Source organism: Rhopalosiphum padi, chromosome 2 (genome assembly GCF_020882245.1).
Source record: "Rhopalosiphum padi isolate XX-2018 chromosome 2, ASM2088224v1, whole genome shotgun sequence".
Taxonomy (NCBI): Eukaryota; Metazoa; Arthropoda; class Insecta; order Hemiptera; family Aphididae; genus Rhopalosiphum; species Rhopalosiphum padi.
The window spans coordinates 21,896,104-21,923,655 of NC_083598.1; the positions used below are offsets into that span (position 1 = coordinate 21,896,104).

General features: G+C 25.4%; 1 protein-coding gene across 1 annotated transcript; it reads left to right on the plus strand.

Annotated features, from left to right (window-relative positions):
* Nucleotides 1–15,732: 15,732 nt before the first annotated feature.
* LOC132922517 (delta(24)-sterol reductase-like) lies at nt 15,733–18,475 on the plus strand. Its single transcript, XM_060986082.1, has 10 exons — nt 15,733–16,110; nt 16,220–16,375; nt 16,531–16,636; nt 16,715–16,833; nt 16,934–17,028; nt 17,093–17,264; nt 17,336–17,485; nt 17,548–17,745; nt 17,822–17,997; nt 18,097–18,475. The coding sequence occupies exons 1-10, from the start codon at nt 15,934–15,936 to the stop codon at nt 18,248–18,250; spliced, it is 1,503 nt and encodes a 500-aa protein (XP_060842065.1). The 5' UTR covers nt 15,733–15,933; the 3' UTR covers nt 18,251–18,475.
* Nucleotides 18,476–27,552: the final 9,077 nt, after the last annotated feature.

The following is a 27,552-nucleotide window of genomic DNA, read 5'->3' on the forward strand; positions in this document are numbered from 1 at the left end:
AATATTAGAAGAGTTTATATAGAAAGTACAGTATATTATGGCATTATCAAAGACGACTAGAAATTGTAAAATCCCTTTACTGTGACCAGAATTGAAATCGACAGTATTCTGAAAAGTTTTTCAGGCGCACGAATGAACGTGTTAAATTCAATTTGAACCAAATTATCTAAGTAGGTTAGGTATATTACTAGAGTGTTCGCTATCATGCACTCGTATATACACTATGTCGTCAGGGTACATCTATAAAAATGTTTTTGTGTTAGGTACTAAATTTTAGCATGTTAGTAAAAAAAAAAACCTATAATTTGTGGTTATTCATTCAATTAATTGTCTAAAACCATAAATTAAACAGGTTAAATGGTTACACTTGATATTTTTTCTGTTCTCCAATAACCCATCGATAACTTTTGTGAAATGATTTTCAAAAAAGAAAAAAACTGAAAATAGTACGCTCACTCTGTAACACTAGTTACTATATATAATATTATATAGCCCAGTTATATATTTCACTGTACACAAACCCTTATCTTTATGTAATGCAATATTGTAACTACTCAAAACATGTCATGCCAAGTGCACAGTGGTGATTACTTTCACTACCTGCTAGGTTTTTCGTGTTTGTCTTCTGACTAGCCATGATGGATTAGCTAATAAAATATACTGTAGCGAGGTAATATAAAGACAAACGAAATATGGAGTACCTACGTATTACGTGCAAATAACAAAGCTTTTACATCGATCGTGTAGAAGACATATTGACAGAAAGCATACAAATGAAGACTATAAAGTTGTTAAAATTTTTGTTTAAAGACTGCAGTTTTATATTATTATTATTATTAATATTTTATAAGTACCTATCAGAGACTGGAATATACTTTAGGCTACTTCGATTCTAGATTCAGATTTGACTTCATAAAAACAATATATATTATTGTTTTCATTCTGGTATCGGTTTTATAAAAATAATGTTGGTTATGGTCTTGATTTTGGTTTTATTTAAGTTCGAATCTTTATTTAAATATGTTTCAATTTTTTAATAATTTTTTTTAGATGTGTAAATATAATGAAATTTGTATGTGTATATATCCTACAAATTATAGTTATAGAAATCATTTTATCATACACCAGACTGACAAATGTTGATAATATTATATACATTATTTTTATTGAACTATTTGTCTAATTTATAAATATTAAACATTAAACAGTTGGGCATGTATTGTTGTTATAATATAATTCAGGTGGTGAACAATTATACCAGATGATTATATCATATCTACAAAAAGTCTTGAAAATATTATTTGTTATTGAAATTTATAATTTGTACATTATAAGTATCAACTAAAAATAACCAATTATTTTTTGATTTTTTTGTTTTGTAAAATAAAGGTTCAAGTTAGCCAACTAAGGAATCTTAAATACATTAGTAAATTTTCGTGATTTTGGCGAATTTTGTCAAAATTTAAACTTTGTACATGAAAAAAATTGTTCTTAGATATTTTCTATATTTTTAAACTTTTATTTATAGTAACAACTTATATCTATTTAGTTTTTAAACTTTTTGCTGATCTTATAAATGATTATCAACATTTTAAAAAGAACAGTAATGAAAAAACATAAATAATATTAACTATAGGCTTTAAAGAATATTATTGTATATAAATGACATACTAAATAACATATAAATTATTAGTATTGTAGGGTATAAATAAGTTTTAAATATCTTATAAGTTTAGGTTAAATCAAGTTTTTGTTTGTTTTAATTTTTCTTTATTTTCACAAGAAAATTGTGAAAACTATTAAACTGATCATTGTCTGTTTAACATGGATATTATACATTTGTATGTATCAACTATATAGTTTAATGTAAGCCTATTCTATAAAAATACTTTTTCAGATATAATGATTAAGTATAATTTATTTTTTTAGTAACAACATTTTATTTATTTATCAGAGTTAACAAGTTTAGCTAAAAATTGTTTTTTTTTTTTTAATTTTGACTAATTATTATCGTGACCACGCCAATAGTCATTAAAAATAGAGACCTATATTATAAAATATTATATTGTGTTGCGAAACACGTTCACATTTTTTTTTAATTTTTACACTGCCGTTTATATTCATATTAGAACGATATTTATATTGGGTACACGATAAGTGACTATCACCGCTTAATTGCCCGGAATCGAGTTCACGGTATATACGGATTAATAACCAACACAGGTTAGGTAGGTACTCGAGTAAACATTGATTGATTCACTTGTTCAGTTGTCAATCGTACGCCATTCCATACTAATTAATTTTACCGACTTGCCTATTGGATATTGTAAATCGTAACACAAATTAATTGATTTTATTCACATATCATTTTCATATTTAATTTATTAATTGCGTTCCGAGTTTTAAACTAAGCGAGGAAAAACTGAATAACTGAAAAAAATGTTTTTATTCTTTCTTTTTTTCTTTTTTTCTTTTTTTTATGAAATAATAAAATGTGTACTGCAGGCAAAATAAGTAGTTCGTAGAATAGAAAAAAATGGAAATAGCTTGATTTTAAGCCATCCTTTTGGTTTGGATAATCCCACTGGATATTTAAAATTTATTTTACGCAGATACTTGTATAATATACGCAATATTATGTTATGTTGAAATATTTCTTTATAAATTATAAATATTCATTATTATAGCTATTAAATATATTATATACATATTAAAATAATGTTTTTTTCTAAAAATAATTAATATTTATTTCTTGGTTAATTAAAAACCTCCTTTAGAATGATACGCCAAAAGTTCACTGCAAAGCTGGATAACTATTAAAATGATAATTTTTTTAAATGTTTTTATCATCAATTTGTATTTTTTTAAATCATCTTAACAGTATTAATAAACAATTTACAAATAGTGATTATTTAGCAATAAAAGCCTATCATATTATTTTTCGTTGGTTTCTACTTACTATTTGAATTTAATAATATTTATCTTTGTTAAGATTATAAAATATAATTATTTGTCAATGCATTTGAAAATATGATAGCTAAATAAACAACTACTTTTTAATGGTATCATTTCCAAAATGTAATCGAAAATAATTTACCAATGTAATTTACTACTACTAATAAATAGAGCTTTTCCAAAAATTGGTAGGTATCATAACATTTAGAAATTATTACTAACGATTATAAAATTTTATAATTTGTTGCTTTTTTCAAAAACAAATCAAAACAAACAGTTAAATACACAATAATACTATATAACACGATTAATAATATATTTTCAGTTAAAAATGATTGAAGAAGCAAAATTAAATTCAAAAGTTGATTTAAGGTAAAACTAGAATACTTAGAATGTTTAATAAATATATCTTGCTAAGGAGAATTTAAATTCAAGAAATGATCACTTCTATCATTAAAAATATTTAAAACCGTTGAAATTGTATTATTCATGTTAAAAAAATTGTCTATCAATAATTTCAATAAAAAATCTATAAAATATATAAAGTATCTATAGGATTCAATATGTAATTATTTTGTATTCTAATTCAAAATTGTATATATTCACAGAATTTAACTATTTTTACCTAATTATTAAATAATGATCAACGCTTTATTGATTGTACAATTTAATTATAAGCCCGCAACTGAAATATAAACACTTCCATGTTAAATTTACATTTATGCATATACATATTTTAATTAACTTTGGTCAAAACCTAAAGGTATATCAACCATTTATAAAGTCAGTGAGTATGATGTTAAATATTTTACTATAAATAACTAGTATAATATTAACTGGACTTTTAATTAGTTCTATAATTTTAAATGGTTTTCTTTGTAAGGAATATTTTTAATTGTTTATCGTACTGTTTTGTTGTTGAAATAAAATGTTGTGTATGAATTAAACTAGAAAACACAAATTGACTTTTTTTAATCAGATCAATTTAAAAAAATATATCAAATTTCAAAAGATATCCACTAACTACTGACCTCATCGTTTTGATATTTTTTCATAATTTGTAATTTTAATTCATGAATTTGAAATGTATTAATTGTTCAAATTTCATTAATATTAAATTTGTTCAATATTAAAGTCTATAACTGTTGTTATTGAATGAGTTTGTATTACAAATTTTTATTACATAACCAAGCCATAACATTTTAAGTTGATTTAAAAATAAAAATGAGAAATTATCTTTCTATACCTATTACATAGTATTGTAATTTCACATCAATATGAATTATATAAATTTAACACATAGACAGCGGATACACAAATTAATTATAATTTACTTGAATTAAAAGCAAATTATTTATAAATAGTTTAAAAAATCCTTAAATATTTTGAAAAATGTATGATGTCAAGTAAAATATAATATAAATATTTGGAGACTAAAAAAAAGTTGTACCTTTTAAAATTATAAAAAAAAAAATAAACAATAATCAATTTTGTGGAAAACTGGCATGTAAATAATCCCGTTTTTCACTCATTTTATTTTTTGTTTTTCCAAATTATTTTTAAAATGATCAACTTTTTAAATATTTAAATCACTTAATGTACCAATTAGATTCTATTTGCCATCAGAAACTATACTTAATGTTGAAACCCTCAAAGAATTTTTAATATCAGATGATCGATTACAAAATAACAATAATTTAAAACACACTTCATTGTAAAATAAATAAATGTGTTTCACCACTCAAAATTTCAAATTATATTCCTCATTTGTTTAGACGTAATATTACAACTTTTTCAACAATATACTTTATGCGATTATCTAACGGTTTGAGTGGATAAACGTGGTTACGAGAGTGAATTTCTTTCTTTAGCTGATTGTTATATTTTCCATTATCACTACTAAAAATGATATACTAAATTGCTAAACCATGTACTAAATTTCCGTTTCACGCGTTCCACGTTTCGCCCAACGAGTTAATCCTGGCGTTGGTGTGGCATAAACCTATTGTGTTAATTGAATATTTTGAAAACGATAAGAAAAAAAAATCAAAATAAGTCCAAAAAAACTGTACACGTGTTCCTTCTAAAACGAATTTGAACTGAAAATATTGCATTACAGATGAATACGTACACAGTAGTGAATGAAAATCCATCACTTTCCTTCGATATATATATTTATTATTTTTCGACATGTATTAACAATCATCTACACTTAGGTAAATTGTATAAAGGACATAACTATATATGATTGAATGTTAGTACCAGCATAGGTACGTCATATTATCATTATATTCGAAGACGACGTTGAGCATTTCACAAGTTTGTTCTCCATCATTTACGTATAAACATTTATTTGATCTTTTTATTTTATTATTTTTATCAAAGAAAAACTGTCTTGTGTCAGTATTTTTTTATATACAAGACCGGTCGATATAATGATATAACATGTTATTATTATTTTTTCGTAACGATGTAGGATGATGCGTTATTTTTATATTTATAGAACCAAATTCTTGAAACCGGCGCCCATCACGTCGTCTTCGTCAACTCTCTTGGAAACTGGTGTTTATCGAAATTAGATCATGTAAGGCACGTTCTACGAAAACCATAATAATAGATATTCTATACACGCGTGAAGTGATGTGTTTGTGAACGACGTGTACTTCAAATACGTCTAAGTTTATATTTATGACACTATACTTTAAGGGTCACGCAGTTTCTGATAATCTTTGACCAAAAAAAAAAAAAAAATAGTAATACACTAAACTAACCATTTATCAAGACTTGTAAGTCGTGATTATACTGGTAGTCGGTAGACGATTACTACTTCGTTATATTACGTATCTTCAATTACTGATTAACTTTTTTGACGGTAATGGGAACTTGAAACTACCATTATAATTTCAAATCGATTACGATACGAGAGTTTAAATAACTCATACCATTTGCCATTTAAAACAGATAAAAGTGTGTTTGTTTTATAATGTCCTTTATATTGTCCGGTATATATATATTTACGTAAAGCTAGGATAGGCATATAACGTCGCACGTCCGGTAGTTGTGGAGATAATAGCCTACCGGATATCCGACTGCCGTTGCATCGGAAAACAGGTAGGTATTGTGGAAAAAATATAGAAAGAAACCTCTCGCATTAAAATAATAATAATACAAAGTATAATGGTCGCGAATACGTCAATAGTATCTGAATCCGGGGGTCGCATTATGAAAATGATATATTCGTAAAAAATATAATGACAATATTCACCACTTGAAAATATTCGTTTTCGTCGATACATGATGTTGACGCGATGTTAAGCACACACCGGGGGTCGGCCGACACCCGTCGCCACCGTTTGTTCGTAAATGTATTTGCACAAATAAAACATACCCCTAAATACAAGAGAATACCATTATTTAAGAACGATGAACTTTATACATCATATCAAATATATATGTAGTTATTTCACGGAAAACGTCGTAAATCGCGTATGGTTGCACGCAATATTGGACATTATATTATTAAAAATAGTTTTTTCTTTAAAACAAAAATCAATTAATTGAGCTAAATATTTCGATATTAGATCAGTTGTATATAGTGCCTTATAATTATTATAACGTACGATTTGTGCCCGCGTAAATGTTTAATTTAATACATTATTATACATGTTTAATTAAATATTACACGTGTTCAATGTCGACCGAAAGCAATTTTAAAATCCTATACGATGTACACAAAAGTGTTATGTTTAAGTAATTAATGGTTTCGGAATCAATAGATATTCAAAGGTTTCGAGTACAGTGTTATGTGTCATACGTTAGACATATTCCAAAGTAATTTGAAAGTTGTAGATATTGTTCATATGAAAATAATTAAAAATTTTTTATGTAGCTGGTTTTGAATATACACGCTAGATATTGAAATATGTATTTACTGTAACTATTTAAGTAGGTATGTTTTAAAAACTATCACTAGAACTGCAAAATATGCAACCGTATTACGATATTGTACTATCAAACTAAAGAGAGGTTAATTATATTATTTTGATAAGAATTATTCACGGTTTGCAAAATTTTTGAAACATTCGAATAAATCGAAAAAAAATTAAATTTACAGTCTTTTAGTAAGATTTTATGACTATAAATTAAATTATGATTAGTAATCATAATAATACCCTAGTTATGATTATAATATAAAACTAAATTCAAAATATTTGATATTTGAAGACTAATATTACTTCAAAAATGGACAATCCCAAATTTAATTAATTCCCAAATAAATAAATGAAATATATTGAAACAATGTATACGGACTTAAATAATTAAATCACACGATGGCAAAATCATGGTAATTGCTTCATCGCTTCACTTAGAAACGAAAAAAAAAAGGTTTTTTTAGTTACATAATTAAGTTAAATATTTGGTTGGTTATCTGTTGTCACCTTGGGATATTTACAGACATTTATTTCTTTTTTTGATAATACATTTTCGTATGAGTTATGCAGAATTGTAGAAGCACAATAATGCTTCTAAGAGTGCTTACTACTTTATAATGCAAAAACAAGATCTTTTTTTCTAGGTAATTTACTATATTTAATGAAAGTTTCCATATTTACTGCATTTATACATTATATACATGGATAGGTATATTAAAAAAAAAAAATAAAAAATAATAATCATAACAATAATATTGCTGATTTGAATAAAGGACAAACAAACATCGTAACACTTAATTAGTTGTAAAATATTAAAATTAAATAAGAGTGCTTACACATAATTGTAAAATTTTTGGGTTTGCTAATATTATATTTCTTTTTAAACATTTAGAGTTTAAATACTATATTATGCATGTAATACTAAACAAGTAAGAAAATCCCTGCTTTTAAAATAAGGTAAAATTATGATTACGAAACTCAAAGGATTAAAAATTCAAGATAAAAATAAAAATTGTAAATAGGTGAGTACTGATAGTTGATGGTAATATAAAATATGAATATTATAAGTTTTAATGAGAAAGATGCTATTTTGTATTCAAAACAGTTTTATTTATTTTTGATTATTAAACACAATTTTTACGTCAAACGTAATTAAGTTCTTTTGATATATTTTATCGATCGCCTTATTATTTATTTTTATCAAATTATTTTTGTTTTTCTTTAATATAGTCAAGTTACGGAAAAAAATACTTTGGTGCTTCTGGTTTTGATATAGATAGTTAATTGTGTATTTAAAGCATTATTTTGTTCAATTATAGTAACTATAACCATATATTTTCTCAAGCTATTATCGATTCTAAATTTTTAAATTAGTTTTATAAATTAGCTGAATGTGTTATACATAACAATTTTATTTTATATTTTACTATTATAAAATAATAAAATAATAAAATATACTAATCTTTTGATAATTAATTAATTTCATTACTTTACTTTTGAATTAGTACAGATTCTAAATATTCTAATAATTATTTGTTAATATATCAAAGTAAGTACCTAAATTCATTATTATTATATAATGTTATAATTCTATTGATGTATTGTTGGATTAATATTATGAAATAAAGGTTGAGATAAATTTGATTAATCGAACAAATTGAGTATCAAAGGTTTTTAGTTTAGTGAGTATCTATGTTTTTTATTATTAATATTTTAATCATGAGTTATAATAATATAATGTAGGTATTAATGTATAATATTTAATAGACAATAAATAAGGCATATGTTAATTGTATTATAATTTATAACGGACAATAATGTTCTAAAATGTTACAAAATCGTAACAATGTGTTTTAAAGGTATCATTATGTATAGAAATCTGAAAGGAAATTAATACAATTTTTAATTATAATGCGTAGGTATACCTAATTTCTATGTCTATAATTCATAAGCATTATTCAAATTAAAAATGTGCAATTATGTAATATGTTTTAAAATGACCAATGAAATTAATTTGAAACGATCGCATTTTAATTTTTACGAATTCGCGGTGTACCTAGTATTCTAGTTCAATGATTAATTTACTAAAAAGTACACTATTACCGTTTGATATAATAAAAGACTTTTTTCAGGAATTCATAGGCTATATATATTATAGGCTAAAATAGTATGGGATGGTAACATGGGACATTATAACTGAAATATTATGAATATAATAGACTAATACTTAAAATTGGTAAATTTTTGTAGAATATCCGGTCATATTAATTTTTTTGATTTCTTATCTTACCTTAGGTTAATAATTCGTGAATGGAGTATGCTTCATACGTGTTGAGAATGATTAATTATTATAATGCGTTTCCTAAGCAAACAGCTGGGAACAAAATAATTGTTAGAGGAAATTGTGATGATTTGAAATTAATTTATAACATAAAAGGTATTTCCTTTAAGCTGGCATTAAAGTAAAATAACAAAATTACTTCTCGTCGCAACTTTTGCACGTTTTATTGTGTTATCAAAATAGTCATTATCACCCGCTATTATGTTTGTATTTTGTAAACAATATACTAGAAGAACTTCATTGTTTTTAAGAAAATGAAAACGAGAGAAAAAAATCTTAATTAAAGTGAACTATTCATAACGACACTGGAATACTTTGACGGGTCCATTTATCATGAATATTATATTATACTCATTCAAGTATAAAATAGAATACAATTGAGTAGAAAAAAAGTAGTTATCCAAGAAAAAACACTTTTACTTAGACGTGTAAGTTTAAAATAATTGATTAAAAAGATATAGGTTACCAATGCACATTGAATACAACAACTATTAAACTATACGATAAAGTATATTGATTTTAATAAAGTATAGTTATACAACTTGTTGGCCCTGAAAGAATGACGTTTACTTATAATATTTACATACATCTCAAGAATGTATTCAAGAGAGTGCTGGGAATATTCGAACTAATTAAAATACACGATAGGTATACCTCTGGGCGTATAGATATCACATTTGAACATGGAATAATATATACATTTTTACACAAGTATTATTTATTAAATCACATCAAACAATTAAAATTAAGTTATAAACAACTTATAAATTATCTAAACGCAGTGTTATAAAAAAAAATGCTTTTAAAAATATACCAAAATACTAGTCTCATAGTGTCAAAACTACTTTTACACAGTATTTCAATGACTTCCAAGTAAAAAATAATTCAAATTGCACTGTCAAGTAATTATTTTTCCAACCCTCCTAAATATGATTTATGATGATTGTGAGAATTAATGGTTAATAGTCTATATAGGGACTTTTAATCATTTTACAATAATTGACCATTAGTGGCTTTGACTAAAATTGTTTTATCGATAGTCAATTTAATAAAAAAAGTGGTTATTGTATAATACTATAATAGCTTGTAAATTATATTAGTTATTATTATTATCATTATTTACCAGAAAATTATAAAGCTCACGTAACGTCTAATATTTTTTTTAAAAAAATAGTGTTTAAAAAACATTTAATTAAAAAAAATATGTTTTTATAAACCGCAGTACTTATTCAAGTTTCAAATGTTGTACAATACTGTTAAACGCTACACACGACTGTTATAAATATTTATAAGAAAAAATACTTTTTTTAATATAACTTTTGAAAACATTACAACGTATTTCAATATAAACCCAAAATTAATAAAATCACATTGCAGTTTTATTTAGAAATTTATTTTAATGGCACATCAATTTTAGTTTTGTATTATGTGTAGTAGCAAAACATAAGAGGTTTTGGCAATTTTAGTCGTTTTACCGCGTATTTAAACAGTAATAAACTGTAGAGTTCGTGAGGCATAATAATACGGTTATGTTACATTGACTGATTTTGTCATTTGGCCCGCAGCGAACAGTTATTCTTTAACTTTATTTTACAACATTAGCGTAGACTTTCGTCGGAAAGTGTTGGTAACTTACTGTCTTTCAACCAAACAAACATTTGTTGATCGCGATTGAACGATTTATAACAGTCTATTATGCTTGGTGATCGGGAAATGCAATACACGTGGTGTATTTTGGACTCGTTTAACGACAGATCGAAATATTTTTTAGTTTACGTATTTTTAGTTCTAAACATCATTGTATGTCCATATAATACATTATACATTTATTATTAGAGTAATAAATTATTTACTAACAATAAATTATTGTTTTATTTTATTATTACACATTATGAAATTACATACAAAACAATGCTTATTATAATATTAATAATAATAATTCCGATGGCATGAAAAATAATCAAAATTAGAAATAAAATAAATATTCAAATGTTACTTAGATTTGAGGCATATTTTACTCAACTCTAAATGATGAGAGACTATCGAATAATTTATATAATAATTTCTGTAACTTCAGTTAATAATTTATTACTCTTATAATAAATATATAATGTATCACAATATACGGTGTTTAGAACAAAAAAAAAAAAATTTAATTTACATAATACATTTTTTTTAAAGTTATACCTAGTTCTAATTTTACCAATTTTGGGTTTAGATTACATGTTGATAGATCAGAATTGCTTGAAAAAAATTGATTAATTCGAAAATAATATTAAAATAGGGATTGCCGTTTAAAAAAAAATGAAGTTGTATTACGCATTCACAAATTATATGAGTTAGGAATTGTTGATCCATTAGTTGAGTTTAACGTCCCGCAAATAGAACTGAAAAATATTTACAGGGTAATGAGTGATTAAGTGTACCCTTTTTTCGGAGACATACGGTTGGTTGCATGTTATGACGTATGAATGAGATAGTATGTACATGCATGTAAGTACCTTGTGTGTGTGTGTGTGTGTAAATATGTATGCATCTATAAGATGGATGTATGTATTTATGTATATTTTTAAGTATATGTATGTAAGTATGTATGGTAAGTATATTGATATGCATCTATATAAGTATGCATGTATAAAATGTATATTGAATGCATGTAGTGTAAATTAAATGCTTATAAATCATAAGCCAGCCACTCATCAAAATTTCGATATGTATCGAAACAATCCCAAAAAATTAAAGGTGTCAATTTCAATTTCTGAAATTCACCTTTAAAACCTCTTTTGAAATATTGTAAGAGAATATAAAAATTACTAATCATTTTAGGTATTTATAAACAAAAAGTTTTCGTATTGAACATATTTTTTTATAATGAATATTTTATATTTATATAATAAAATGGTTGTAATATAAATTTTGATTTACCTTGTTTAGTTATGATATTAATTTCATAATTCGAAGCGGAATATTTTTTTTTTAGAATTTTGACGCATAAAAATTTAATTTTGAATAAGTATTTGAAATAATGTCTTCCTAAATATTTGTTTACTACTCAACTTATCTAATCTTAAAATACGTCTTTAAACTAGTTTAACTATTTGTTCAAAATTTGATGTATGTACATAAGAATTTCTTAGAAATATTTTTGCTTCAAAATATGAAATAAAAAATATATGTTATTTTTCAAAATAATCACTAAAAAAAAATTAAACGGTATTACAAAATCACAATGTTTTGTAGAAATGGCTTCAAACTTTAAAATATAGAGAATATATTCAAAATTGTATCAATTCTCCATTGTCTGATACTATATAATATTAATATTTGCCACCGAAAACTAATTTATTAACTGAGTACCGACGCATCTCCGTGCTTCCTTCACTGAACATGAAGCACACTTGCTTGTTCCTCACCCTGTCTTCACAATAATATTATAATATCATTATCTTGGTGTTTTCAGGTATTTTTGTATTTTTTTTTTTTACGTCAGAAACTTCACCGGAAATGATATTTATAAGTAAAGTTTATTAAATTTTCGAAACGTCAAAAGTTGTATCGTTGAGATTTTACGTATTTGAGTTTATTAAAAATTGTTTTTTTCTCGATCTTAGAATTATTATGCATCCCCCTACTCGCATTACGAACCAACGTAATCTTACCATTTATTGAATTATACTGAAGACTACAGTATACAATTTTCCTATTGGTTATGCATATTTTTATGTACTATAATTATTATGGTTATTTATAATTGACTTTGAGAATATAGTTAAAATATTAAAATAATTTAATAAATTGTTCATTAATAATTGTTTTATAGATACAATATCTATTGTAATGCAGTAGCAAAGAAAATATTGAAAATATTGAAGGTTTTTTAATATTTATTTTATTTTTTTTTAAAACAACTTAAAGTATACTAAAATTATGAATTTATTTTTAATTAATAACTTGTATTTGAGTAAATATTTAAATTTTATGAATACCTTCGATTATAAAAATATAGTATTATTTTAGGCGTTACTACTATAACTGTTGTGAATTCATGAATGTGTAACAGGTGTCTATAAATCAATCATTCGGGCGCGAGCGTTTTTCGGGTGATTATTAGACTGTTGGAAGGCAATTCGATTACGAAAAATCAGCACGTGTGTTGTGTGTGAATAATGTCTGGTGATTTTTTTTTTCATATTTTAGTTCGTTTCTTATCTTAATTTATAAATCTTTAATTTAAAACGAGCTAACACAACATTTTTCATAGCAGTTTTAAACTTTGTTAACATATAGTTAATTTATATTTATAGAATATTTAAGATTTTTTAAAACTATTAATGAAAAAAATAGTACCAGATAAGTTAATTTTCCAATGTTATAATTTGTTCTGTTAAAACTAATTGTTTTAACATTTTTGTATTTATGTATAAAATTATATGTACATAAAAAAAGTATACTTTTAAATTTTAATCACATAAGCCATAACTAGAACTAAACGGATTTCAAGTTTTTTTTTTATAGTTAGTAAAATCTGGACAGTTTTACTTTTTATGCAGTCTCAAGTTTTAGGTTTCGTTTTATTTGGATTATTTTACATAATGGCTACTTCTACACTCGAATACTCATTATTAACATCAAAACTTTTCTAAACAATTAATACGTTATCAAAATTATTTGGACTGATTATTATTTATTTATAGATGTATAAAATACATTAATTTTGATCAATAAATTATATATATTATATGTTTTTTAGTTTTCATGTATATTGGAATTCTCGTCTGCTAATTATTACATTATATATTACTTTTTAGTAAAATAGGTAATTATTTATGTGAATCAGAATACATCTTTATACTAATATAATGATTGTTTCGAATGTATATTATAGTAGGTTAGGTTAGGATAGGATAGGTTAACCCTATAGCATCTTTACGGATTTTAGGTTAAGCGTAAAAATGCTAATACCCAGCTATATGTATATAGCTATGTATATAATATACATATTACATAGCTATTAAAGTAATTTATTTTGGTTTTAATATTATGGTAGATTGATATAATTTTTTTCTAAAAATATTGCATTTATTATATTATTATTTAATTATTATAATAATATATTATTTTTACTATATTATATCAACTTACTTGTATACAATTTAATATTTAATTACAACATCCTGTAAATATCGTAAGTCAGTAAAAATAGATTCATAGTATAAGTAAATAATATCTTGAAATGAATCGAAAATTTTATTGCGTATATAGGTAATAGCAAAATTCCTAATAATATAATATGTAAAAGTAGCAAGCTACCACGAATAATATTTTGAAATTATAACAACATACTATTAACATATTTATTTATGTTTTAAATAAGTAATTTCGTTTAAATTTGAATTTAAAATGTCTAATTAAAACAATATTGCCGTTAATTATTTCTTAGATATTATGGTTTCAGTATAAATTACTTACGAAAAACATTGTAATAAATTTTCTAAATTTGGATATAAAAATAAAAGTTTGTTTGAATTTCTAACTACAAAATTATTTGTATATTTTTGAGATATTGTAAAGATTGTTAAAAATTCTAACTTTAAACGCTTATTTAAATAATATTGTAATTTGTAACTATAGATTTTTGGTATTTTTTAATAAAGAAATTTAAAAGCTCTGTATTACATTTTTATGCATTTGTACCCAACGAATAATTTTTAATTAACATTCACAAAAAAAAACTGAAAAAAATTGAAACTTCCTCATGCTTATAAATAGCTCATAAATAATTAACAATTTTTAAAATTCTATTATACGTAAAAATAAAATGATAATATAAACATTTGGTGAAAATTTCAAGTATCTCCGGTTTTTTTTTTAAATCGATTTACAATCTGTAATATTAGATACAATAATAATCATATGAATAAGGAAAAAATAATTAATAGAACATGAATGCTACCATGAGAGCAGCTACCCAGAAGTAACACTCAGACGACACACATCATTGTAAAATCAATACATTCATCGCTCAGCTCAGAATCTAAAATTACACCAATAATAGTATTAAATTCTAAAACGAACATTGCTCAATTCAGGATAGTTTTTCAAATTTTAATATTGAAATAGCTTTGCAGTTTAATGTACATTCTTGTGCCATGTATAACAACGGACAATTTTCGTTTTGTTTAAGATAAAGGATAAATGTCCTTAAAATTTGAAGTCTTACTAATGCATTAAAATTTTCAATTTTTATATATCTACTTATTACTTATAAGTATATTATTAGTAAATATTTAGTAATCTATAAACATATTTACGATATTATTGAATTGTCATAATGTAGCGTGTTATTAAATCTTTCCTCACTTCAAGTGGCAATTATAATGGTTAGTAAATACTGATAAAGCTATATCATTATCTCATATATCTATATTAATTTAACCAAATATAATTAGACATTTGTATGTGTAAACAGGCATTATACACTTTTAATTATATGCATATTAATTTTCAATATGACTATCATAACATCACTTCATATTACCTATACATAATATATACCAATTACCTCTAGTACGTAAATTATATTTCATTGTATAGTTTATTGAAAACATTATAGAAAAATACGTGAGTTATATATTCAAATAAAACTTCAGCACGACCGTCCGTTGACGGTTACGATTAAATTGCTTTACATTACTTCCTAATAATATGCACAGCGAATCGCTATTGGAATACGTGTTGATAAACTATCGATGGGTGTTCGTGGTTTTCTTTCTTTTGCCGTGTACCGTGTTGGGTAAGATATGGTCGGTATTCGAAAATAGTTTATGGTCACGTCATTCCGGACTAGAACACGAAAAAAAGCTTAACAATATTCAACGTCAGGTGAGTATCTGATGTAAAATCACCACCACGTGCAGCACTACCTATATAATATATATATTATTGATATTATGGTACCTGTCGCGATTGTGCCGACCGTTTTGTTTTGCAGATCCGACATAGAAATAAACATGCTCCCGATCAAGTAATGTGTACGGCTAGACCGAGTTGGAGGAGTATGACTATAGCTGACATGGTTTACAAAAAATATATGTTCAATGTAAACGTTCATCTGGACGGAATCATTTCGATCGACGCTAAGAATCGAGTAAGCAACCGTATACCTAGTAACCTAGATAATAATATTGTCCACGGAGTAACACGTAATAACATAAAATTAAATTTACCTAAAGTGCCTATTTATTGATGTGACGTAAAGTGTCATGGTTTTTTTTCTTACAATTATTATTACATAATAATTAGATAGTCAGAGTAGAGCCGGGTATTACCATGGGGCGATTGATTCCGATTTTGATTGAATCTGGTTGGACGGTGCCCGTGGCCTTAGATATGGAAGATCTAACCATCGGTAAATAGTTGTAGCAATTAGAGATTCAATATTGTTTTATTTTGTAAATAATAATTCACAATTGATTTAAATATTTAGGCGGTCTCGTTATGGGAATTGGATTGGAATCGTCATCGCACAAATTCGGATTATTTCACGAATCCTGTATACGTTATGAACTCATTACGGCCAACGGCGATTTAATTACATGTTCAAAGGTTCAATTATTATTCATATTTGATTAAATGTTCATCTTTTTTTTCGTATAAAAACAAACAATTATTTATTTAATGTACTTTAATTGATGATTATGCACAGTCAGTGAATACAGATATTTTCGAATCTGTACCATATTCGTATGGAACTTTGGGATTTTTAACAGCGGTTGATATTCGGATAATACCAGCAAAAAAGTACGGCCATCTAATTAAAAATGTTTTTATTATTAAATTATAAAACCGTTTTTAAAATATTTAGGTATGTAAAACTCAAGTACCGTCCAATTCGTACTTTAGAAAAAATGGAGTCTAGACTAATAGTGGAAACTAGTGATTTAGAACATAATGATTTTGTTGAACTATTAATATACAACAAAGACGAAGGAGTTTTGATGACTGGAAAAATGACAGATGGCCACAGAGACACTGAAGTAACAGTTAAAAAAATTATTATTTCTAATTATTTTTATTTGGCAAAGTGTATTTTACTTATTTCATATAGAAAAATGTGAACAGAATTGGTCGATTTTATAAACCATGGTTTTTTAAACACGTTGAATCATTTCTAATGACATGGAAAATTGGCGAGGAATACATTCCACTAAAAGATTATTATTTTAGACATAATAAATCATTATTTTGGGAAATTCAGGTACCTAAAAATTATAAAAATATTAATTGTGTTTTTAATTAATGCATACTGTATATGTTTAGGATATAATACCTTTCGGAAATCACCCAGTTTTTCGTTATCTACTAGGATGGTTGATGCCAGCAAAAGTTTCTTTATTAAAATTGACACAAACAGATACAATCAAGCAGTTATATGATAAACATCATTTCATAGATGACTTCATACTACCGATTGAATGTTTGAAAAAGTCAGTTCAAAAATTTCATACGACTCTCAATGTAACTTACAATATTTGATAATAATTATTACCACTTTAATCAATACACTGTGTAAATCGTGATTGTTTAATTTTAGATTTATCCAATTTGGGTGTGCCCAGCGGTTTTGCGTCCGGGAAAAGGTCTTATGCATTCACACACATCAGTAGGCAATATGTTCGTCGATATTGGTTTATACGGTGAACCTAAAGTCTCTAAGTATAACTCTACTATTCTAAGAGATTTAGAAATATTCGTACTTAAATTGAAAGGGTAAGACATAAAATATATATATTTTTTAGAAGTATTTAATAGATACTGTTACAAACAAACACAATTTTATTTGAACATTTTTTTTTTCATTTTATTTAGATTTAAGATGATGTACGTTGGTACATATTTAAACATAGATGAGTTTAAGACAATGTTCGATCATCGATTGTATGACCGAATAAGACAACATCTTGGGTGTAAATCGAAATTTCCAGAAGTATACGACAAAGTAAACAGGAAAGCTAGAGTATAATACATTTTTAAGTTATATTAAATAAAAAATTGATTAATAAGATCATGTACTTACGCATAAAATATTATTATATTTTAACTGCTCAAATTTTATGAAAAAACCGTGTTCTTATAATTATTAACATATTAAGATTAATAATTTTTTTAATTTAATTTTAATATTTACGTATTTTAGAATGTATAATCGTTGTTTTCCAAGAATTATGATTAAAAAGTAAAAAGTAAACTGATTGGTTACTGACCGTAATTCAAATTAAGGTACCATCAGATCTTGTCTGTGGTGTTTATAAATATGAAAAAACAAATTTACCAACATTATTTCCGCCAACGATTTAAAATAACAGTATATTGCAGTGAATATTTTTAATAATAAAATTTCCGTTGAAATGCTTACTTGCAAAATATACGTAGGTACCTATTATTTTTGTTTCACAAATGTTAGTTTGCAGATAATTTTAAATCCAATGTTATACGATTCTATTATACATTTATACGTACTGTTTCTATAACTATATTGTATAGTATAAAATATTAAATAATTGCAGATTTAATGACATTGAATTCGTACCAAGTTAAGATTAAATGTTTATATTTTTTAAACTTAATATATTTTATTTTTGTTTATCGAATATTAGGAGATCTTGGTCGTCGAGTTGATATAATAATAATATTACGATAAAACAAACAATTCTATAACATATGAGTTAAATTTTTAATAATAGGTACCTTTTCTTATATATAATATAAAATAGATTTAATCCGAAACGACAGAGCGCTTGAAACACGTTGTGTCAGTGTCGAATATGAATGCCGAGCCGTTTCAAGACATTATTTTTTATTTGATGTTTTGCGCCGTTCTGTTCACCTACACGTTCGACACAATTCTTATGACAATGTTTCGAGCGCAGTGTTGTTTCAAGCTGATCCCATATAATATTATATATGAATATATTATTTTTACTTTGAACTTTAGTTACGTGACGTTTTTGAAAGAAAAAATGTTTATCGTTTAATTTTTTTTTTTTAATCATAATATATTAAATTTGTGATTTAATATTTTGAAGCGTAATATATTTTTGAGAAATTATTATGTACATCAATCGATTTTTAAACAAAGTATGTATTTTAAATTTAGAAAAGCATCTAGACTAGTTAATAAATATTTAGCAGGGTATTAATTTAAATACTCATTTAAAATTCAATTTCTACCTATACGTTGAAATTCTAAAAAAAATATTCTACTTCAAAACAGGAAATTTAAAATAAAAACAACAATTTATATATTGTAAATATACATTTTAAAAATGTTGTTTTTAATGACTGAAAGTTTAACATTACTTTGCTATGCTAAAAAAAATATCAATTTAAAATAAACAATATTTTTGCATGAGTGTTAATTGCTAATAGATTGTTATTAATAATTATTACTACTTTAAAACAGAATAATCCATGTATAATGATGTAATTTGAAGGATATCTAGCACAGAGCCACGTGTCTTGAGTATAACCACGCGTACTTAGCATAAAATACTGTCAATGGAGTATATAAATTGTTATTTGTGTTTTTTGCATATCATATCAAATTTAAAGTAAGAATTTAATTTAAGGCTTCCATATAGGCTATTTTTGATATTTTAATGTTAAAACAAGCTATAAAAATTGTACATTTTTTTAAAATTTTAAAATGTTTGTAATTCGCTTCAAAATTAATATATATATATAAAATAAAAGAATCTTACGGGGAGGACACTATAAATAATATTATTTCTTTAAAATTTCATAATATATAAATTCACTATATTATTAAAAAGAATACATTAACACAGTAAAATAGATTATTTTGAAGGTAAAACTGTCTATGTCAATACAGAGATGGCACATGTGAAGCGACATCCTCTCAAAACTTATAAAGCTAAATATATATTTTATACATTTTATAATACGAAACTTAAAGCTATAAGTATGCAAAGACTGAGTTTATAGTTTTATTCCTCAAATTTCTCCCCCGTTTGCCTATAAAAATCAGTTAAAGGATACCATTTCACTTGACGCCATACACATATAGTTCGCGCACCACTAACGAACAGATCGGAATATTTATCACGCGACGCGTGTAATACGATACCCGTCGTACCATAATATAAAACGCAAAGGGAACGGGTTGTACTACCGCCGACAACGACCATTTAAGATGACGTTTCGGTGTAATAACGATAATACTATGACATATTATTTGGACGGCATTGGTGCAAAAAGCGTCTTCATATCTTTCGTCTTATTTTTATCGTTGATTTTCATTAAGTTTATATGCTCAGCTTACACATCAAATCTTAAGAAAAAAAAATAAGCGGTCGTATACGATAGTCTTAGCGTTGTTATTTTTTATCCTGAAATTTAAAATTTTTAAATGCGTTTTAAGAGAAAAACCAAACGGGTATAATTACTTTTTGCTGTTTTGTAGGGCGTGTGCTTTTTCATTAATTCGTCCATCTGTCCGGCGCAATATTCAAAACAGCAGTACACATAATATTTGCTTTTACATGCTTCTGTTGAAATGCGTGAAATTTAGTGTTTGTTTCTTATTATTCGAAGCAGTAAAAACGCGGCCTCGTGATGCAGAGATACGTATTGATGCAAAAGGGATTAATATTGTAAGTAAAGCGGCTTTTGAAATAAAAGGATCTCTTCCTGCTGTCTTAATCAAAATTCTGGGAGTTCTCTTATTTACGCATATAAAACTGTTCTTATTTTTCAATTAGTTCTCTTTTACCTTATAGCAATGTCGTTATATTTCAAAGAAATTTAAAATGATAAATTATTTATCCAATTGTGTATTATTTTATTTGTGAACACAAAACATCATGCTTCTCACAAATAATTTTATTACAATTGAGTTATTATATGAATTTATTATATGGCCTTTAATTTGACAACCACGAAAGCGCTGCGATTCTCAGCACCTGCAGTTCTTCGTATGAAGTGGCCGACAAATTCTTATTATTACGGCATATTTATAATCTGAAAATGTTTGTATTATTTTTATCGAAATTAATAATTTATGAATAATACATTTTTATTTTAAATATATTTTAATACATAACTATTATTTTGAATTTAAAATAGTACTTACCTACACTATCGCTATCGTTCGTTTCCGATTTTTGTGTACGTATTTTTTTAGTCTAAAATTTATCCAGAGATAGTAATTTTTTTACATTTCTGCGATATATACATACATTTTAATCAGACAAAATGTTATAATATACCTAATATAGCTTATACAATATATTATAACATTCTGTAGTTTGGGCTGGAATATTATGGGGCGGGAGTTATCAAATTGTGTTACTTATTTGAATTACAATTTTGAGTAGTAATAATTTAACACAACTAAACCATTTTATTATATTAAATTACACTAAATGCGTATAATATTTAATTACGATTTTGGTTACTATTTGAAAAAATAAACCAACGATTATACTAGCTATACTTATAACTATTATGGTATTTTCATAAAAACAACAGAGTTTTGTGTTAAATAATAAAAAAAAAGAAATGTGTCTAAAATAATTATTTAAAATAAATCGATATCGATCGATATTTTAATCTATAAAATGGTCGCATGAAACATTCACGAGGTTTTTACTGATAAATTAATTATTACAGCTACATATTGTATACTAATAATACATAATATTTTACTGCCACTTCAAAATGTCGATCCAGTGTGCTGTACAAATAAAAAAGATATTTATCTATTATAATATATTATTTATGTGTACCAACTTATTATTATTATTATTTTCTTTCTATAAAATTCCGTTAACCGTTTTTCGCTGGGTTCGACGTTTTGACGACGTGTTTAGCGTATTTGGTCGAATAAGTCAATAGCGTGTTACGTTTGGCGTAACAAGCCAATATCGGTTTGCGGTGCTTTACTGCTTTACATAAATATTATATTGTAGGGGAAAAAAAATAAACTAATAGACATTTTCGAAAAGTTCGCTTGGCATAAATCAATACTTATATTATTTTTAAACCCTGCCACATTTTCTAAACTTTTGGATGACCGCGCGCGCAACAAAAACATTAAAACTCAGTGGCGTGGAAAAATGTTTCGATTTCACATAAGACGTATAAATGCTTCATATCATTAGAGGTTTCTGTAAATGACTTTTGTTAGCTGTGTTATTGGGTTTAACCGAGGTCGAGATTTGTTATTTTGTTGATGTTTTTGTTCTATTTTTTCCTACAACAAATATTGAATAAATGTTTTGTTATAATATTGTTTGTAAAAAAGTAAAAGATACAGTTCAAATACGAACTTTAAACTGAATACTATACGAGTACATAAATATGTTTGATTTGGTTAGTTATAACTGTGTCTAATTATACTGTCATTATATTCTCGCGTATTTATATTTTATTAATTAATCATACCGGTATCTCCGTTAACTAAATAAACTTAAGTATATCTTTATCCGACCCGGTAAACTAAAAGGTGATTATTGTAATAAACTATCTTTGATGATTATACAATACGCAATTTATTACTTCTTACGTAAGAAAAAACGTTCAAAACTGATTCTCACGCAATGGACTTTATTTATTTATTTTAAATAAAAATTTTAAATTTAGAAAAGAAAAAATTAAGTTTATCCTTTAACCGTTTTTATCAAACAATACAAAACCAAATCAGCTTCCAGAATTTATCAACTTTGTTCGTGAATTTAAAGAAAGAGATTTAAAATAATATTTTACAATATTATTGTAATGTAATCATATTTAATGATCACAAGTTATTAGTTAGTGGTATTTGTATGTTCACAAAACCATTTCGCAAGGAAATTTTTTAAACTGTTCTCCATGCAAAAAGTTATTAAAATCATTTATTTTTCTGTGTGATAAAAAATCATCGTAATTTTCAATCAGTTTAGTAAATTTTCACAGCACTTTTTTAGAGTGATTTCATAGACTTCGATCGTAAATTTTTTGATCACACAAAAATATTAACCATAATGTGAACAATATTACACATGTTTTCTACATAAAAAATATTTATCGTATACTGTGAAAATAAAAATGTTTCAAGCTCTTTTTATAAATAATGAAATAATTATTTATAGTAATAAAAGAACACGAACCGATTAAATGAGATAACGTTTACATAAATATTCTGTTATGAAAGGCAACCAGTGTAATAAAGCGTATACGGTAAATATTTTTGCGTGATTGAAAAATTGACGGCCAAAGACTTGTGTAATCTTCTTGTAAAAAGAAGTTGTAAACAAACGTTACATTTCTTGAAAATTACTATGATTTTATGTTACACTGAGAAATAAATGGCTTTGATGCGGACATTCCCGCTTAAACTTAAAAAATCACTCTGTAAAAAGATTCTGCGAACATACAAATACATCATACTACTTCAGTTATGATAACAAACAATGCTGGTTGTGGAATTAAATTAACTAGATTTCTTTTTCTCATAAACACACTTTCTGTCGAAAATCCTTGTTTCGTAAAGTTTTACTATGGATCACCAATGCTGGACAAAAAAATACAACGAGAGTCCGTAGTATTGCTACAATTATTTAAGTATAACTTTTTAACTAGCATAAAAATATCCTTGATTTATTTTTTTTCCAAGAGAGTTGACCTTAGTGTTTCGGAAATAATTTTTCATTAGTTAAAAAATATTTCTTGTGCTCATCTCTTCAAGTAATCGCTACTAATATTATATAAAATAAAACTTTTTAAATATTGTTTTAATTTTTTGTGTGGAAATTATTATGCAACCAACTATTATTTGTGTTCATTTAAGTGCAATTCTATCCTTTTAACTTAAACTCTTCATTGATATTGATACTCTTTTTATGCATTATTTTATAAAACAATAAAAACATTTATTTCCAAATTAATAATAATTTCAAATTGACTTTCCTTAAATAATAAACTATAAATTAAAAATACGATTCGTAGAAATAAATAACACAAAATGTTTAAACAAACAAATAACATAAAAGTATACATTTTTTGTGTAAATTTGAGTTTAAATTAAACAATACAATATTACATGAATAAATTGCAATTATATTTTTCTTCTATGTTTTTACATTGATTTACTAGAAACTATTGAATCTTCAATCTGGCTTTCTAGTTGATGTTAAATTAATTACTGATGTTTATAAAGCGTTTGTTTAACTAAACAATAAGATACTTATGTTTAAATTCATTTGGAATTCTTGGTAATTTTGTTAACTAGATTATATCCTATTTGAAAAACCCACGACCAACAAGAAATACTGAATTGTCATTAATTTATCTGTTCCTGTAACTTCCGATGTGCTGGAAACTGTCATCTGTTCCCCTTTATTGGTTGTTTCTAATATCGAAACGATATCAATAGTTGTTTTAAATGTTGTAAACTTATACTCCTTGATTATTATCTTAAACTTAATCATAATATTATCTCCAGGCAGTCCAGGATATTACAATATTGCTTCAGTATTGACCAAATTGTTAATACGTATAGTGTTACTTAAATGATCTTTGTGTAATAATTAATTATAATTATTCGTTTATGTTATTATAATATATAATATTATTAGAATGATTTAGTAAAATTTAATTCTTTTAAATATTTTATCGACTTTGTAAATGAAAAGTTATGAAAATAAATGCTTTCCACTTCATTAATTCATATTTATTTGTGCTCTATAATATTTTCCAATCTAATTTTTAAACCTCACGGCATGCTATTTCATTCATGTTAAATGTGTAATCGTTGCAATTATATAGTTGGTGTTCTTACTTCTGTATTTTATGCAACTGTACGTGCTTAGTTGTACATTATTTGAAGATTATGGCAGCGAATGACTATATTCATTTTTATAATAATACTATGTATAGGATATAATTTTAAGTTTTTACAATAGCGTTTATAATTCAACTTAAATTTTAAAAGGAAAAATACAACATATTTTAATTAAAATGTTAATATAATTTATTAACATTTTTTCCAAAAAAATAATGTGATGCTCATAAAGTCAAGTTTTATTTATTAGTTATTAAAATATGTATATTGTAAGTCTTTAATTTAAGTAATTATGTTATAAATGTTTCTAATATATGTTAATTTTATTTGAACAATACTGTAAGATTTTAAGGTTGCTTATTAATTAAAATCTGATTTACCCAGCTACTTATATTCCTGAAGAGTAATAATAAGCTTATATAATAATTTATATGAGTCTTACGTTGAGTACACCAGTCATAGAAATATCATTACACGGCGTTATAGATAGGCATTTTAGCTACGCAACTGTGGTCCATGTTTCCGGTAGAATGTCATATTATTATTATATTACTATAAAATCATAAACATAAATATAGTAATATTTTGTTAATGCCTTTCAAATTTCGATAATACTCATAAAAGTATGAAATATTGGATTTTATAGAATATCTGGCATATCTCACCTGTTTGAATTCTAAGTCAATACAGATAAATTATTTTTAATTTTCAAATGTTTATTATAATATAATGTAATATATTTTTTAGCACTTATAATAAAAATATCCTTTCTAATATGTTTTGATAATCATATTTTTTATTTTGATTAATAAAATACATAGATAGTTGAGCTTAAAATGATCTAGATAAAAAAAAGTTTCGGTATAAAATGTAGTTTAAAGAATTTTTTGTCTTAATTATTGTTCAGATTATTATTAATATTTTAGAAACGTGGTTCCGATAAGAGGTAAATTTAGTTTGGACCCCTAGTCGTTTTTTGATTTTTTTTCGGATGATACGAAGTGCCGGTGATCTCTTAAATTCCGTACGAAATTCTTAAAAAACTACATTTTTAACGCAAATACCTTCTATATTATGCCTTTGAAGCACATGAGACGTTTGGCAACTACGGTTGCAGAGCAATGCGCGTACATCAAAAGGTGCATAGAGGTAGTACCTAAACGTGCCTTTATGCGTACATGGTGTAGGAATAAGTCACCGTGTTATAATATATTGATGGTGCAAGGTAAACTGTTTATGAAGGTACGCCAAAAAGGTTTAATACCGTTTTACCAGTTACTAGGCGAGAGACCCAGCTGTAAACATAAATCAATATACCATTATTGTTTTTGGAGATCTAAAGCGTATTATGTACAATGATATGATATGTATGTTGTTATTGTTGGATCATATCGGTACTCGTTGGCGTATCCACGAAACTTCTATACAAAAGTGAGTTGAGTGAACTAAAAAATTAAATTAGATCACGAGGGGACAGAATGTCCCGTGAGACTTCCACCTCATATTGCGGTCATCTGATTGCGGATCGTATAACGAGATTTTTATAAAATCAAATTACGCTGATTAAAATATACACAAATAAATAACGCACATGCTGTACGGAATTATGACATATTGTTGTTTATTCATTGGAGTTGTAAATATTCACGTAGCCCGGTCTTTGCGAACCGCTTTTCGTTGTCTATTTACCGTGTAATTTTTTATTTCGATAACCGACAGGACCGGCAGTATGTTATGTGTCCGACGTTGGAATAATGTGCGAGTTTTCAGGACGAGCTCCAGTCCGCAATTGGCTGTGCGGTATCGTACTCGTAAACTTGTGTTTAAACTATAAACTCAACGACGCATCGTGCTGTTTCTTCTCTGTTTTTTTTTTTTATTTATTTACTATTGTTTTGTAAAATGTCAATACCCGTACGGATTACACGAATCGAATAATTATTAGATACATTTCGTGATGCTAAAATGAAAATATCTTCAATCACTATAGTTGATATATATATATATATATTATATATTATTAAGTACTGTATGTCAATATGTATCAATAAGATAAGATAGGACAAAGACAAAAACTTAAATAAAACATAACAATATAGTACACAACAATTATTATATTATTATTTATTACACTGTATAAACAAGAAAACAATTATATAAAAATAAAAATTAGTTATCGTTGTTGTAAATAATCCTTGATTGTAGGAACTTGAACAAAATTTAAATATTTACACAGTAAAAAAATTAATGATATAGTTTTTGTTTTTAGTTTTATTTAATCTTCAAGAATATAATATGTATATTAAAAAGTCATGAATACAATCAATATCAATATTAATTTAAGTTTGTCCCTAATATTTTGGACATTGAATAAAATACTAATCTATTTGTATTCAGAAAGTATCATAGTATTATAACTATAAAATAAATATAATATGTCAGATCGTTTGTTGGCATTTATGCATTGTGAAAAGGTCACGAAA